We start from the raw sequence: 17,302 nt of genomic DNA, 5'->3' as shown, positions 1-17,302 counted from the left end.
AGTAGTAGGGCAAGATCAGCACCCCACTCCCCTTTGTAAGACCTGAGGAGATGCCTAGCCCCAAATGTTTTTGTCTCTCTTTAGAATGTGAGAGAACTTAATCCTCAGCTTTGAGTTCTAGTTACAATTCGGGGACAAGAGGAAAAGTCCCTCTTAGTTGATCCCTTTATAGCAATAATATCCCTTCAAAGAAATAAAAAGTGACTCCACTGCTGCTACTCAATGGCTTCCACGAAAGTAAAACCAACACTCCTTATCGTGGCCTCCAAAGCCCTGCTCGATCAAACCCTGGCCTACCTGTCCTACTCTACTCCGCTCACTCTTCCCTCCCTTTACTAGATACAGTGGACTGCTATTTCTGAAACACATCAAGCTCTTTCCACTTCTGGGCTTTGACACCGTCTGTTCGATCAGCCTGGAATGCTCCATGTCCTGCGATTGTTTCCTTAAGTTTCAACTCCAATGTCACTGCCTTAGAGCGACCGTCCCCCCAGCACCCTAAAGTTGCCCCACTCCATTCATTGTCTTATTCCTATGGCGAAGTCAGTACCTGCAATTATCTTGTTGATACGTTTACGTCTTTACTGTCTGCCTCAACCACGGGAATGTACGGGGCCCGAGAGCAGGAACTTTCCCGCCGTCTACCGCTGTATCCCGCCGCCAGCACCGTGCTCCCAGTACGGAGGCGGCGCTCAGTGACTATCTGTGGAATGAATAACATAAGAATACTCAACTCACACTCTCCACAGCACTCGGCCCTCACGGTGGTCCCCACAAGGCGGCCAAGAGAGAGCCGCGTCGTCCTCCAAAGCCGCCTCTTGCGGGACCAACGCGCAGGGGCCTCTGGGAAATGTAGTTCGTGCGACTGCCGGGGTCTCGGGGTTTGCGGGCGCGAGGCTCCGCGTGCGCAAGCGCACTTCCGGCTCTGCGCCGCGGCTGCGTCCATTGTCCGGCCCTGGTGTGGCTGAGGCGGTTTCGGAAAACCCGTCCGCTGATCGGAGTCCGGGAGGACGAAGCCTGGAGCTGGGGAAGGAGAAGCCGGCCCGTGGCCCTTGGGTGGGCCAGAGGGCGAGAAATCCGGAACCTCCCGGAGGCGGTGATTCCGAGTGCGCGGGTCGGGATGGTACCTCTCATGCGTTGGCGGGTGTCCGCGGGACCGCGCCCTCCGCCCTGCTGGGGACCGGGGCGTGGCCGGAGGGGTGGTCAGAAGTGCTGCTGGAGAATTTAATTTTGGGGAGAGGAAACGGCAGGCTGGGGCGGGGTCTGAGCACCTCCCTAGAGAAGAAGCGCTGAGAGCAGAGGCGGGTCCGACGGGGCGGATTAGGGGCTGTGGTCGCAGACGGGTGAGTGGGTCCACTCCTCTCTCCTCAGTCCCTGTTCCCGAGTGGGGTCCCGACGAGGCGGGAATGGCCCGGAGGCCGCCGAAGGCCGCGCTCCAGGTGAGCAGTGCATTCCTAATCTAGCTAGGCCCACGGAGGGTGTTTTGGGGAGTCATTGTTCTCCACCTGGCTACCCCCTTACTTGGCTAGCGTTCCCCCTTCCCCGCCCCCCGCCCCGGAGCCTCCTAAAAAAAAAAAAAAATGTCCAGAGCTGGGGGGAGCAACAACGTGGATGCTGGAGTGGCAGCCAGCTTCCCAAAAGGGAAGTCGCACTGCAGGGTGGAGGGGACCAAACGGCTTGTGAGAGGAGTTAAGGTTGAATGTGTTGGGAAATGTCAGTGGTGAGACCCCTGAGTGCCAAGCCAGCTCTTTGAACTCTGTCAGTAAGAAATGGAGAGAGTCGGTGACAGGTCGAACACTGTAGAGGAGAAAGTGACTGGGAAGGCAGCAGTGAGTGAAGGAGGATCTCCAGCTTCTGACCCAGGGGCCATAGACTTCATGGGGCTGAAGAGGTATGGTCTGGACATGCCTAGGAAGAGAATAGAGATGGACTTTCTTGGGCAAGGAGGCAAAAAAACAGGGAGGACTTGTCCATAGCTTTCATGTTCTTTAATGCTTAACAAAGGTATAATAGTGCCCATCCCCAGAACAGCCTTCACTTTAAGTATGAGGCTGATTTGTGAACCCATTCATTCTTTGGGGGAGCGGGGACAGAGTAGATCAGTGAAACATAACAGGAGAGAATATTTTAATCCATACTGTCTTTAGGATTAAGGAAGAATTACAGATTCTAGTTGTTAGGTGTATGAGACAGTCAAACTCAGTTCATAAGTATACTAATAGTGTCTTCTAAAAATAGTTAACAGAAGATAAAACACACACATTATATAATGCCTTTATGTTTTTTACATTTACATGCTTTGTTTTCCAGAGGTGAGCCTTAAGGAGTAAGACAAGTACAGCGCTAGAACTAGACAGTTACTTGGTTTGAGGGAAAGCAGAGCAAATCATTATCATTATCACCTTTAAATACAAAGTGTTTCCTCAGTAAAAACCCCTTGACTCAAAGTGACCCTATAGGACAAAATAGAACTTCCTGTAGGGTTCAAAAACTGTAATCTTTACAGAAGCAGACCGCCACATCTTTCTCCACAGAGCCGCTGGTGAGTTTGAACTGCGGACCTTTTGTTTAGCAGCCAAACGCTTAGGCACTGTGCCACCAGGGCTCATGAAATTAGGATAACTAATATCCTGTCAGAGGTGATGGTGCTTTCCTTAGGAGGGATTCCCTTCTTAATGGTGTTGATCTTGGAGTCTTGTCGAATGTGAGTTCCATGGTCTTCCAGAAAACTGAAAGTAGATACATGTTCTGTGCAGTGAATTTTAGGGACCACATTAAACTTTACTTTTCAGGTTGTGTTCCCCAAGCACTCTGATTCAGTTATATTCTCCAGCAGTAGCCTGACAGTCCACGTGGATTACCTAACTCAGACTGTAGGCGATGAGCAGGCATGATGGACAGAACAGAACACTGGCCCTACAAAAGGGATTTGTAAGTAGAAATTTCCCTTTGTCAGTGGTTCCCCTTCTCTGAGCGTGCCGCTTAGGGGAATGGAAAAGATAAGTAATAGAGTCATATGACTCTTTATCCAGGAAGTTAATTTAATGGGGGAAGACAGCCTCATGCAGGAGTATAGCACAAGGGAGAGAGGGGTGTCAGGTGTTGATACAGAGGGCCAGAGGCTGCTTTGAGTATGGAGAGGGGAGAGGAAATCCTGCATGTGGGAAAGATTTAGTGAAGACTGTCACCTGTGGATAGGAGCTTGATAGATTGCATCTAAGCAGGTGAAAACAAAGAGGGTAGAGGTAGAGGTGATTGACTTTGTGGGTCAAAGAAGAAGATTGGGGCCCAGAAAACAAAGGACCATGAAACCCATTGTCCTGTGTGATAACAGGTGTGGGCTGCAGGCAATAGATGAGGACAGAAAGAAGTTGGGCCTCTTTTTTGGCCATGGTAACCCATTTATCCATCTGTCTCTATATTCAAAAGATAGTCATTGAGCCCCTATGATATGTCAGGCACTTTCTTAGGTGTTTGGGATATATTGTTGTAGTTACCATAGAGTGATTCCAACTCATGGCGAGCCCATGTGTACAGAGTAGAATTGCTCCACAGGGTTTTCAAGGCAGTGACCTTTCAGAACCAGATTATCAGGCCTGTCTTCTGAGGCACTCCTGGGTGGGTTCGTACTGCCAACCTTTTGGCTAATAGTTGAATGTTTAACCATTTGTGCCACCCAGATAGTCCCATTAGTGAACAAAATTTACAAAGGCATCTGCTCTCATAGAACTTATGTTCTAGAAGGGAGAGACAGAAGACTCCAGTAAACAAGTAAATTATATAATATCCTAGAGGTACCTCAAAAAAATATAAGGTAAGAAAGATAGGGGGACTGAATGGGGAGGCAGGAAACTTGTGGTAGGGGTACAATTTTAATTTTACATAGTGTGGTCAAGGTAAGCCATACCCTTATTGTGCTTGGGATAGCTGAGTGAAGGCCCGAAAGCCAGATGTGTGTCTGGTTTATTCAAGGAACACCAAGGAGGCCAGTGTAGCTTGGGCCAGTGTTTTTGAGCAGGAAAATAGTATGCTTTCTTAGTTTTAAAGATTACTGTGAATAATGAATTGTAGGAGCAAGAGACTGGAAGTTGGAATTCCCCTGGAAGGGTGTTCGATGGGTGGCACCTTCCCCCTGGGCTTAACTAACAAAGTGGCTCCAGTGGCAATAGGATAAGAATGGGAGCAGAGATGGGAGAAACAGGATGCCGTTAGAATTTTTAGGATCTGTATGTGTTGGAAACCCTGGTGGCATAGTGGTTAAGCGCTATGGCTATTAACCAAAAGGTCGGCAGTTCAAATCCACCAGGCCCTCCTTGGAAACTCTATGGGGCAGTTCTGTTCTGTCCTATAGGGTGGCTATGAGTTGGAATTGACTCGATGGCAACAGGTTTGGTTTTGGTTTACATGTGTTGTTGCTCTTTCTGTATAAACTCTATGCACCCTTGTTTGTCTTTTCTTCATTATACATGTGCTGCATTTTTAGTTAGGAAAATAAAAGTATTTGCAAGTCTTAGGTTTGAATTCACCAGATTCCTCAGAAAATGGGGAAAGGGTAATGAAAATATTTTGGAACTACATAGAGGTGGTGGTTGCTCAACATTCATGAATCTTCTAAATGCCACTGATTGTTTACCATGAATGGCTGATCTTCTGTGTATTTCATCTCATTTTAAAAAGAAAAAAAAAGATATAGGGAAGTTTTACAAGAAAAAAGTTGCATATGGAGTCCAGGTTTCTTGGTGTTCTACCTTGATGGGGAGGAAATGGGCTCCATCTCTGATCTGGTCTCTGTTGCCTTCAGATCCCAAGAACTCTGAGATCAGATCACCAGGATGAACAGACCCAACCAAATCTAACTCAGGTCACCCAAACCCACACAAGATTTCCCTGGACCACCATCCTTCTTCATTAAGTATTATCCATACTCTGTATTCATTTACTCAGCAGACATTTTGGAGTGTATGCTGTGTGCCAGGCAGTGGTTCTTAACCAGGGCCATGCCTCAGAACTAGTCAGGAAGTGGTACCTGCTTCCTTTGGGGTGGTGAAAAGGTTTCTGTGAGAAAGTTTAGTGAGACAGTGCATATAAATTACTAAATGTGTGGCCTGCAGGGAGTGTCAAGTAGATATTAACAGTTATTCTTTTATAGTGAATCACCTGAGGAGCTTTTAAAAGATATTTGACAAGGCTTTCCACAGGTAATTTAGAAAAGTTGCCCAGGTAATTCTGGGCAATCCCAGTGTGCTTGGTGTTGGGAATACTGAAATGGAAAGGATACGGTCTTGGTACTTAAGGTGTTTGAGAAATTGATGCAGGAAAAATACATATGACTTAACAACTGCAATTCTGAAATGGAGACATAGACCAAATGCTGAAGGAGACAGGAGGATAGGGGACGTGGAAAAACTTCAGAAGAGAAGGAACCATTGAACTGGTTCTAAAATGATGACCAGGAGTTTTTCCTCTAGAGCTGAGGGAAGAAAGCACCTTATGATTGGAATACAGTATATACATTATGGTACAAAGGCAAGGAGACATGAAAGGGTGTAGTATGATTAGGGACTGACTGACAAAGAGTCGTCATGGCAGAAGTGTAGCCGTGTATGGCGAATGGCAGAAGGCAAAGCGTGAGAGAAAAATGGAGAGAAGTTTGTGGCTGGGAGACAACCTAGAACAGCACTGTCCAGAAGAAATATAATGCAAGCTATGTATATAGTTTTAAATTCCTAGTAGCCACAATAAAAAAATAAGAAGCAGGTAACTTTTTTATTAAATAGTAAATAGTTATTAAATATTTGTGGAGCACCTGGCCTGTTCTAGGCAATAGAGATTGAACAATAAAGAAAATAGATGATATCCCTGCTCACCTGGAGTTTATATTCTGGTGTAGGATACAGACTGTAAACAAAGAAAAGTATATGTCAGTTGGTGAAGGCTATGAAGAAGAGGACAGAGTGACAGAGCAGGATGGGTGCTGCTTTATGTAGCGTGGTCAGGGAAGGTTGCTCTGATGAAGTGACATTTGAACAAAGCTGAAGGAAGTGAGTGAGGGAACCGTGTGTTTATCTGTAGAGAGAGGCTTCTATGTCAAGGGAACAGACAAAGCAAAGGGCTTGAAGCAGAAGCATGCGTAGTGTGTTCCGGGAATCGGACGGAGGGCAGGCTGAATGAAACAGAGTAGTAGGTGATGAGATTTGAAATGAGATAGGGGGAGATGGGGGAGGCCAGATTGTAAAGGGCTGTGTAGGTCACTGTAGAGACTTTGGCTTTTTCTTGGAATGAATTGGGGCACCGTTGGAGGGTTTTAAGCAAAGGAGTGACATGATCTGACAGGTTTTAATAAGATCACTCTGGTTGTTACATGGAATATACACTTGGGGGGTGTGAATGGGGCAAAAGTGGAATATGAGAGACCAGTTGGTGGTTGTAGCAATAGCCCAAATAAGAGATGGTGGCATGGGCTAGGTAGGGAAGAGTGGGAAAAAATTTAAAGGTTTGCAAGCATGATTAAATTTGTGTTTTAGAGACGTTTAGGCTCTGATAATATGCAGGAAAAAAATAAGGTTGTTGGGACCAAGAGCAGAAGAATGGAGACCAGTCAAGGCAAGAAATGATGATTGGCTTGACGTAGACATTTGCTTACTAGTCAGCACATTCTCTACCATTAGTGGAACCTATTTGAGGAAGCAGAATAAAATCAGGAGCCCAGGTGTTAAATATGGGGACCAGAGCAAAGGAGTCCAGCTTTGCAGACGACTAACTACCTATTAGCCAAAGGGGTTATATGTTTAGGGGACAGAGTAAGCACTGGGGAGAGGATGTTCGTTCTTACAGTCAACTTAAAATGTCTGGTCCCACCCCTTTTTTTGCTGGCCATGTCCATCCCAAGTCCAGCCTCCCGTCTCAAGCTTCTCTATCTCTGGACCGCCTTCCACCCATCTAAATGGTATTTACCTCTTAAGGCCCTGTGCATAGTCTTTTGAAGATTCCCCCCCTCCCTGTCTTCCCGGCTCTGAACATCCTTAGTACCTCACTTCGCTGTGTATTGTCTTAAATTGTGCTCTCATAATTACATATTTTAAAATAAACTGAAATCTACTCAAGGACTGCAGTGTTTTTTTTTTTTTTTTTCCATTTTTATTCTGCCACAGTGTACCTGTTAAGCCAGGTATTTAGTAAGTATCTAGTGTCACCTTACCTGGCACAGTCAGATCCCTGACCTTGGTCAAAAAATCTCCCACAGGTTTCATCTTTTCCTGTTTCTATAGGGACACAGCCTCAATGTTAAGCAGGAATACGGTACAGAGGAGCCAGTGTTGTGTATGGATGTGTTCATGCACCTCACTCAGTAGAAAATGGGGCCATCCTATCTTCTCTCAGATTCAAATTGCATATATCTCCATAAGGCTTAGCACAGTCAGTGAACGGATATTTATTGTTGATCAGGCACTTGCTGGGCACTGGTGTTTCAGAGTTTTAAAAAAAAAAAAAAGATACAATCACTGCCCTCATAATGCTTGCTTACAGTCTAGTCCGGAATATAAACATTACGTAGATGATTAGGTTTTATTTGAATACTTGTAGGTGTGCAGAGTGGCTTAAAGCACATAATAGAGGGATTGGCCCTCCTATAGGGGATCAGAAGACTTCACTGAGCATCTGGTAATCTGTAAAGTATAAAATGGAATTAGCTAAGGGAAAGTCTGGCAGAAAGGGGAGAGAATGATTGTCAAACAAACTGAAAGGAGTTCAGTTCAGCTATAATTAAGCAAAGAGGGGAAAAGGGCATGGAATAAGGTAGAAACCTCTATGATATCTTCTCACTCCTGCAGCTAACTTATCTCTGCTTTCAATGTCTTTTCATACTAGTTGCCTTAACCACACTCCCTTATATACTTTCTGAGATAGAAATCTAACTAAGACCAAAGGAGCGTACGATCACAGGTGTCTTATGGCTTAACACAGCCAAGGGAGGCAAGACAAAGATGAGCCTACAACCATCAGAACAATTGGGAGGCATCGAGGACCTTGGCCAGCCTAGTTTCAGTAGAGTGGTAGAAGAAGCATCGATGAAGTAGAGTAAGAAGTATGAAAAGACCTTTGACCTAGCATTTTTAACTTTAGTTATCCTAGAGAAATTCTAGCATATTTTTTATGAAGAATATTTATTGGAATAATGTTTGTAATAGAACAATACTGGAAACACTCCAGATATCTATTAATAAGGAACTGATCCATTTATTTATTCATCAAGTATTTTTTGAGCGTCTGCTGTGTGTCGGCAATTGTTCTAGGCTTTGGGCATATAACTGCTCAAGATGAATAGTCTCTGCTCTCAAGGAGCTTACAGTGCGAGGAGACAAACACTCAACCAGCAAGCAAGCTTATCTCAGATAATTGTTAGAAGTACGAGTGTCCTTTTCTATTTGGTAGCAAGAGTTTGGGCAAGATACTGTACTACGAGGAAAAATTAAACGTAGGTATATGATGGAGAGTAAGTTAGAAGTGCTAAGACAGCCTTTCTGAGGAGGCAACACTTGAGGTGTGAGTAACAACTTGTCAACCATCTGGCCATCTGGGAATAAAAGGAATAGCAAACATAAAGGCCCTGGGTAGGAACAAGCTTGAGATATTCAGGGAATAGCAAGGTCGGCATGGCTAGAGCCTGGTAAGTGATGGAGAAGTTTGAATTTTACTCTTAAGTACAGCAGGATGCCGTTTGTTTTAGGCAGCGATTGTTTTGTGATATAACTGTACTATGGAGTACTAAGAAGCAGTTCAAAGGAATAGGGTGAAACTATATAGCTACTATGGAAAGATCTCCAAAACACATAGTTAAATGTAAAAAGCAAGTTGTGGGGCAATGTGTCTGGTATTTTACAAGATGAGGTTGTGTGTGTGAATGTGTAAAACATGGAAAATGCACTCTAATGGTATATACCAAAGTGTTGACGGTGATTATTTCTGGAGAGTAAAGTAGGATTGGTGATGCAGATCAAGAAGGCTATCACTTTTTACACCCACTGTGTTTGAATTTTGTAAACCCTCCCCCAGTACACATGCCCACACACACAAAGAAAGTGAGTGGACAGCAAGGAATTGGCAGCAAGGAATTGACAGCAGTGCTTGGCTTTGAGGGAATGCAAGGAGACATCTAAATGGGATACAGGTTTAGAGGCCAAATTGCCCCTCCTGACTTTCCTGCCTGCCATACTAGACCCTATACAAAATTATAGAGTTAAACAGCCAGTATATATAACCCGATCAGAATACCAAATGTGTGATCATTGCTTTTGATAGATCCTTTGGTGGCACAGTAGTTAAGACCTCGGCTGCTAACCAAAAGATTGACAGTTCAGATCTACCAGCTGCTCCTTAGAAACCCTATGGCGCAGTTCTGTCCTGTCCTGTAGGGTCACTATGAGTCAGAATCCACTTGACGACAACATGAGTGGAGTGTTTTGAGTATTGCCATGGGAATGTTTGCAGGCTTGATACCTAGTTGAGCAGGAATGTAATCCTACAGGAATCAGTGACATTCAAAGATGTGGCTGTGGACTTCACCCAGGAAGAATGGCACCACATGGACCCTACTCAGAGGATCTTGTACAGGGATGTGATGCTGGAGACCTATAGCCACCTGGTTTCTCTTGGTAAGAACAACTCCCTTCAGTGTCTTGCCCATTGGTGGGTCTTTCCTTTCTCAGTTGCTAAGGTTGTAGTGCTCACAGCATAGGTAACTGTGAGCAGGGTGTTAGGGATCTAAGCTTGTTAATTTCTTTGAGATCCAGCTTTATGTATGGGTTTTTGATCCTGCTCTCAAGGTAAAAGGTCTTTATTTTACATTACTGGAAATAAATTGTTTGATTGCATGACTCCCATAGTTGCACCTTTTTTTTCCTTCAGAGTTCCTGCATATCAAGGACTAGTAGTGACTTGTAGGAAAGTTCTTTGTCCACTTGCACAAACAACCTAAGCTTGTATATTTACCCATGAGCAGGATATCAAGTTTCCAAGCCAGAGGTGATCTTCAAATTGGAGCAAGGAGAAGAGCCATGGATATCAGAGGAAGAAATCCAAAGACCTTTTTGTCCAGGTAAATGAGTGGGAATCAGGCATGTAGGAATCAATGCAGATGACAGCACAGCTCAGGGAGGGGGAAGCACCTTTCAATTGCTAGCTTGGGAATTCCGAGACCTGCAGAGGAAGCTGAAGCCATGTGCTTTGAGGTCTCCTGGGTGACACCTTTGTAGGTCTCCTACCACAGGGTGTTGCTGCTGTTAGCGGGACTTAGAGGAAAAGGTACTCCTTATTCCTTTCCAGAAGTAACCTCTTATCCTACACTCTGCTATTTCTGCATATCCTGTAACTCTGCTTACTGGGTTATTTTCTCCTCTGGCTTCCTCAGTCTTCCTTCATTATTTAGAGATTCCTTTTCTTACTCATTCCGATATTAATGGAACTTCCATGTCTCCTCTCTTTTTTGGCAGAGGGTAGAGGTCACTTTCACTGTCAGATGGCTCAGACTTTTAGGAAATACCCACAGCCTTGATTCTCCCTCCTTTTTGTAACCTGTCTTGAGACTTCTTCCCTAAACTGCTAAAACACCGATTAGGGAGCAACACCATCTTCCTTCCATCTCACCTTTATGCTGATTTGATTCACTGCCTTCCTCCGTGGCTCCTGTGTTATCACCCTCTCCTGGCCTCCTCACTTGTTCAGTGCTTCTTGGCTTTTAGGTCTTTGTCTTATCTTGCCTTTTCCTCTAAGTGAATTTGCCTTAAGGAATCTGCCTTCCAGTTCTTTCTGTATTATGTCTTGATAAGGGTACCTTCATTCTGGTGGTTGCAGCTCTTTATGCTATGCTATAGACTCAGAAATCTTCCTTACTTGCACTCGGGTCTCTCTTTTTAATTCTCACAGGACCTCTGCCCTTGGAAGCCTCACTCAGTTCATACTGAATATATAAATTAGTCGTTTTTCATACCCAGCCACCATATTTTGCTACATTGCCCATTACCCATTTCTGTCCTTAACCATTAGAGACCGTTGGGTTTCTGATCCCTTAAGCCAGACTCCGTAATCACTTAGCCTTCTTTTTTTCTTACCTCCTTTACCTGATCTCCCCAGGTTATTTTTCTCCTTTGAGAAATGTCTTAGGTTTTCCTGTCTTAATTTTTATCAGTAACATCCTGAACTAAGCTTAGATTATTATAACTCCCAGTTGGAATTGCTCATTCTATCTTTTCTTTTTATAATCCACATGGGATTTTCTTTTCTTTTTTTATAACACCTTTATTGAGATAATTTTCATCACCCCAAAAGGAAACCCCCGAATCTGTTATCACTCACTCCCACTTCCTTTTTCACCCTACCCCACAACAATTAATCTCCTTTTTATCTCTATGGATTTGCCTATTCTGGACATTTTGTATAGCTGGAATCATACAGTATGTGGCATTTTGTCTGACTTCTTTCACTTATCTATGTTTTCAAGGTTCATCTGTGTTATAGAATTGTATAGAAATGTATAGCATATACATTATAGAATGTATCATACTTCGTTCCTTTTTTATGGGTGAGTAATATTCCATTGTATGGATATATCACATTTTATTTATCAGTTAATAAACTGTATGGGATTATAAAACTTTATCTTCATAAACCACCCACCTCTGAAAAAACCTTGTTCCCCTATACCTCATAGATTTAAAGGTCCTCTATCGTACCTTCCAGTATTATTTGTTTATTCCTGCCAAAACAGGCTTTATTTAGATTGAACTTCTTTTAATGTTCCCCGTTAAGTAGCATACACTTTTACTCATTAGTTAATACTTTGTCTATTCAAAACCATCTATTACTTGAGTTCAAGGCCTATCTATATAAATATTCTTCCCTGGTCACAAATTTATATCATCTATTTTTTTTATACTAGACAAACTCAGATTTAGTAATATACCATCCAGTGTGGTTTTTTTTTTTTTAATTTTTGAAATATTGAGTCTTGTTTCTATTCTTAGATTTCAAGCTCCTACAGGAAGAGTCTGTTATATTTCTACCTGTTGCAGAATATCTAGAAGACAGTCAGATACTACTTGACTGATTGTTACAGAATCTGACTGGAGAGAGAAATTTTTCACTCATTCGTTTCATCAAGCATTTCTTGAATGTCCCATTGAGAAGGATTCTAAAAGGAGAAATACAAAGCATTCTCTGCCTCTGGGAATTTAGAATTAAGTCTAATTTCAGTTTAAGGAATCTTGGGGTTTGAGATCCCTTAGTTTTTTTTCCTCCCAACATTGTGTTATGAAAAATTTCTAAGTCGAAAGAATTAGGCAGTGAACACTCACATACCTTCCACCTGGATTCAACAGTTAACATTTTGTTGTATCTGCTTTATCATATATCTTTCCATCTATCAGTCTATCTTATTTTTTTGATGTATTTCCAAATAAGTTGCAGACATAAGTACTTTTTATTCCTAAATACTTTAGCATACATATCATTAACTAAAGTTCAGTTTTTTATGGTTCTTTTTTTAAAGAAAAAGTTACATACAATGAATTGCTCAGCTCTTATGTGTACCATACAATTGGTTTGCTAAATGCATTTATTCATCTAACCCAAAATCCCATCAATATGGAATATTTTCATCACTCCAGAGAGTTCCCTCCCCTTAGTTTTTAAAGGTTGCCATTCTTAAAACCTAGAAATTAGTTAATTCTCTGCTATTGGTATTCTGAGGTAAACAGGTTTATAGCTCAGTTTTTATTAGGCAGATTGAAATAGATCCTTTTTTGGTTGAAAGAAGTGAGTAGTGTAGAAACAGAATTCAAATAGACTTAAACCACAGTCCTAGGTGTAAGGATAATCTGCCTCCTGAAATAATACTTTTTCTTACCTTGTTAAGTATATCCCTCAGTCTCCAAGTATATCAAAGAATCCTTTCAGTTAGGTTATTGGCTACAGATTTTCTTTGCAGGATTTGGAGACCTGGAGCCTCAGAGGTGACTTCAAAGAAGTGAGGAAATGGATGTATTAGGATGATGGATTTTTGTGGTGGTTTGTAAAAAGGATTGGAAGCCTGGACAGTAGATAGAATCCTGCAAGCTGAACTCTGTTCCTGTTCCATTTGTATTTATGTCTAACGTCCTCATACTCATTCCCTTATTCTCTAACCAGCCCTCTTAGATAGGCTTTCCTTATTCTCTGGACTTTACCACACATTCTAGATCTGCAGTCTTTACTGTCATCTCCTTCACTCTCCCTTTTCTCCATTTTGGGTCTTCTACCCAGGCTACAGGACTAATTTCAAAAGAGTCGTGTATAATTTATATCTCTTTCATTTCCTCATTCCTACTGTAGCAGTTTGTTTCAACGGGAGGGAATAGGGACTTTTGCATTTTGGATTTCTTTCAGACTGGGAGATCAGGCCTGAAGCCAAATCATCAAAGCCGCAGCAGGGCATATCTGCAGTCTCCCGTAACACAGATGATCTCTCACATGCCGCACTAGAAGATGGCTGGGGTGTTAGAAGCCAGTTAGACAGACAGCAGGAAAACTGGAGGAGACGTCTGGGGCCAGATACATATACCCAGAAGAAAACAGTCACACCAGAGGAAAGTTTTGAGCAAAATAAATTTGGTGAAAACTCTAGATTAAGCACAGACCTGGTTACACAACTGAACATTCCTTCGAGAATAAGACCTAGCGAATGTAATACTCTGGGAAGCAACTTGGGACATAATTCAGACTTACTTAATCAGAATAATATCCTTACAAAAAAGAAACCCTATAAATGTAATAAATGCAGAAAAGCCTTTATTCATAGATCATCACTTACGAAACATGAGAAAACTCATAAAGGAGAGGCAGCTTCCCCCAACGGTACAGACCAGGGGATTTATCCTGGAAAGAAACACCATGAATGTACTGACTGTGGAAAAACCTTCCTCTGGAAGACACAGCTTACTGAGCATCAGCGAATTCACACTGGGGAGAAGCCCTTTGAATGTAATGTATGTGGAAAGGCCTTCAGGCATAGCTCATCCCTTGGTCAGCATGAGAATGCTCATACTGGAGAGAAACCCTATCAGTGTAGTCTCTGTGGGAAAGCCTTCCAGCGAAGCTCCTCCCTTGTTCAACACCAGAGAATTCACACTGGAGAGAAACCTTATCGATGTAATTTATGTGGGAGGTCCTTTAGGCATGGCACATCCCTCACACAGCATGAGGTTACACATAGTGGGGAGAAACCCTTCCAGTGTAAGGAATGTGGGAAGGCCTTTAGTCGGTGTTCTTCCCTTGTCCAGCATGAGAGGACTCATACTGGAGAGAAACCTTTTGAATGTAGCATATGTGGGAGGGCTTTTGGTCAGAGCCCATCCCTTTATAAACATATGAGGATTCATAAGAGAGGCAAACCTTACCAAAGCAATAACTATGGTATAGATTTCAACCACAGCTCATCTCTTACTCAAGATGAAAGCACTCTCACTCAAGTGAAATCCTATCATTGTAATGACTGTGGGGAAGATTTCAGTCACTTTACAGACTTTACTGACCATCAGAGGATCCATACTGGAGAGAACCCCTATGATTGTGAGCAGGCCTTTAGTCAACAACCTACTTCTCAACCAGGAGAGAAACCCTATCAATGTAACGTTTGTGGGAAAGCTTTCAAAAGGAGTACAAGTTTCATAGAGCATCACAGAATTCATACAGGAGAGAAACCCTATGAATGTAATGAATGTGGAGAAGCCTTCAGTCGGCGCTCATCGCTTACTCAGCATGAGAGAACTCACACTGGAGAGAAACCCTATGAATGTATTGACTGTGGGAAAGCCTTCAGTCAAAGTTCATCCCTTATTCAGCATGAGAGAACTCATACTGGAGAGAAACCCTATGAATGTAATGAATGTGGGCGAGCCTTCCGAAAAAAGACCAACCTGCACGATCATCAGAGAATTCATACTGGAGAAAAGCCCTATGTTTGTAAGGAATGTGGGAAAAACTTCAGTCGAAGCTCAGCTCTGACTAAGCATCAGAGAATTCATGCTAGAAATAAACTCTAGGAACCCTGAAATTAAGGAATGGGCAGAAACATTTGGCTGAAATACTTTCCTAATTCAGTATGAGAGCATTCTTACTGGAGAGAAAACTTAAGAATGTAATGAGTTATGTGTGTATTTCTATGTTGTGTGTGAAGAAAACTGTATGCCAGTAGACAATGTTCGTTTTTTAATAAAAGTCACATTCTCAGATTTGATTACAGATTTTTGTAAAAACAACTACAGACATATAACCAGTTAGAAATGATATGCCTATATATTGGACATTATACAGTTTTTGAGTATATGTATGCAGGAGATTGCCAATTCTCGACAGCTTAGCTTGTAGCCCTGTTTACAGCCCTTTTATAAATAAAATTCCTGCAGCAATGACCAAAACTCATTTTTAAAACTGACAGCTGCAGCTCTTTGACAAAATTCACCTGGGAAACCAATTCCACCTTCAGGAATTCACCATTCAAGGAATTAGATCAACTAGTCCAATCACTTCCTTGTACAGATGAAGAAACTGAAAACCAAAGATGTGAAGTGGTTTGCACAGTGTGATACAGCTTATAATGGCAAAGCTGGGTGGAGAATGCAGCCTTCCTGGATCTTTGGTCTCATGGCCTTGCTGCTGAAAAGGTATTTTGGAATTCAGAGTGCTCTAAAGTAAATTTTAAAATAAACCAGATACATAAACATTTAATGAGCACCCATGGGTTGGACACTTTGTGGATTAGTAAAAGGTAGCAAGACTTACGCAAATTTGTTTAAGGCAACTTGTTGGAAACCTGTAAACCAAAATGGTAGCAGAGACCGTGGACTGTTGAACTACTGGTGACTCCTTTCCTTTTCCCAACTATCATAATTATACTTTCAGCTAACATATGTCAGTTTCATAAAATTTTTGTGCTTTTCATGACTCACTGCCATGAGAAACCACTGCCCCAAGCTTTCTATGTCATATTGAGAAAACAAAGCTAAGGGAAGAGAGAATTTTTTTCCCAAGTTAATTTTATTTTGGGAAAGTATAAGCCCAGTTACCTGCTGCCATAAATTTTACCTTTGACTCAGTTTGGAAAAACAGAAGGTATTGGTTAACATTGTGTGCCAAGGATATTACACCATAAAGAAATCAACTTTTTTCAGTCCATGGTGCTTTTCTATCAGGAAAGCAGTAGTAAAGCTTTAGTGACTCACCCTGGGCCTTAATGTCCCCTAACATCTCCCATGGGTCATCCTAAAGAAATTTCTAGAACCTTTGGTGATTCATTGGCATCGACAGCACAGACAGATTTGGAAGCAGCTATGGATGTTGATCTCTTTTACACAAGAATCGCTCCTCCCTAAGATAAGCAAATTTTCACAGCACTGATGATGAATCATGGGGAGGGGTGACATGGGTGGCATTGATATAAACCTTTCCTACTGGATTTTTTGCATGCCAGGTAGTGGAATCCTTGACTCTTCTCTCATACTGGACAGTATGAAGCAGTTCCCAAGCATTCTTCATTCTTGTTAGGGAAGATGTGCTTGGGGACTAGAATGTGGGACGTCTAGCCCAATGAGTCTGCTGCCTGTGAAGCATGGCAGATCTGCCTTCCAAGACATTAACCACTCAGAAAACTTTGTTTATGATGCTCTGTGTTTAGTGCACACATGATGCCAAGTCCATGTTTGTGTTGTCTGATAGTTTGACTATGGGTAGTTCTACAGAGATCCTTCCCTGCTGATTAACTAGATTATGTGTTAGGAACTCACTTCGCTGCAGACTGGGGATTCCCATAGTGGACTACTTTCAGGAATGTCATGAATTGTAACCAGTTGAATGTTGCCCTGCTGTTACAGAAGTTCGTAAAGACCTAGTCCCAGAAGACCCAAAGGAGACCACTGGTTTATGTATGGAGCCCGACCTAGATCCAGCCAATCTGAGCCTCATTACATCTTCATTGGCAGGGAGGGAGCCCAGGATGTATGTGTGGCTGATTGAGCAAAGGACTGTCCTAGTCCCAGCAACCATGAACTTATGAACACCCAGCTTTCTAGGGCCATGTGAAATGTGTCCTTGTAACATCATTGTATTCTCTCAATAAATAGCCTTCTTAGTTGAATGGGAGTCAGTTTGTCTTTTTCAATTTTCAGAACTTGGCTAAGATTAAAGAATGGCGCGACAAGGAGGAGGGATTAACTGCTAAACTCTTCACAGCCAGGTGAGTTAATAGCTCCCATTTGTTATATGCTTACTACCT

General features: G+C 42.5%; 1 protein-coding gene across 8 annotated transcripts; it reads left to right on the top strand.

Annotated features, from left to right (window-relative positions):
* Window positions 1–911: 911 nt before the first annotated feature.
* On the top strand, window positions 912–17,016 carry ZFP90 (ZFP90 zinc finger protein). 8 transcript variants are annotated; one of them, XR_010318860.1, is made up of 7 exons: window positions 912–1,106; window positions 1,372–1,439; window positions 2,837–2,931; window positions 9,527–9,653; window positions 10,001–10,096; window positions 13,420–15,695; window positions 16,902–17,016. XR_010318860.1 is itself a non-coding variant. In XM_010596764.3 (6 exons), the coding sequence occupies exons 3-6, from the start codon at window positions 2,881–2,883 to the stop codon at window positions 15,072–15,074; spliced, it is 1,929 nt and encodes a 642-aa protein (XP_010595066.1). In that variant the 5' UTR covers window positions 912–1,106; window positions 1,372–1,439; window positions 2,837–2,880; the 3' UTR covers window positions 15,075–17,016. The 8 variants fall into 8 exon arrangements, 7 of the variants coding, with proteins under 7 accessions (XP_010595066.1, XP_023412370.1, XP_010595068.1 ...); XM_010596764.3 differs by having other exon boundaries at window positions 13,420–17,016; XM_023556602.2 differs by having other exon boundaries at window positions 2,793–2,931; window positions 13,420–17,016.
* Window positions 17,017–17,302: the final 286 nt, after the last annotated feature.

The sequence above is a fragment of the Loxodonta africana genome, chromosome 21 (assembly GCF_030014295.1).
Source record: "Loxodonta africana isolate mLoxAfr1 chromosome 21, mLoxAfr1.hap2, whole genome shotgun sequence".
In the NCBI taxonomy this organism is placed as follows: Eukaryota; Metazoa; Chordata; class Mammalia; order Proboscidea; family Elephantidae; genus Loxodonta; species Loxodonta africana.
This window is presented reverse-complemented; position numbering and strand designations above follow the sequence as displayed.

Coding starts and splice junctions, on each gene's coding strand:
- ZFP90 (XM_010596764.3), top strand. CDS start 2,881: ATGAGCAGGCATGATGGACAGAACAGAACACTGGCCCTACAAAAGGGA. Junction 2,932..9,526: donor TGGCCCTACAAAAGGGATTT/GTAAGTAGAAAT, acceptor GTAATCCTACAG/GAATCAGTGACATTCAAAGA. Junction 9,654..10,000: donor TAGCCACCTGGTTTCTCTTG/GTAAGAACAACT, acceptor ACCCATGAGCAG/GATATCAAGTTTCCAAGCCA.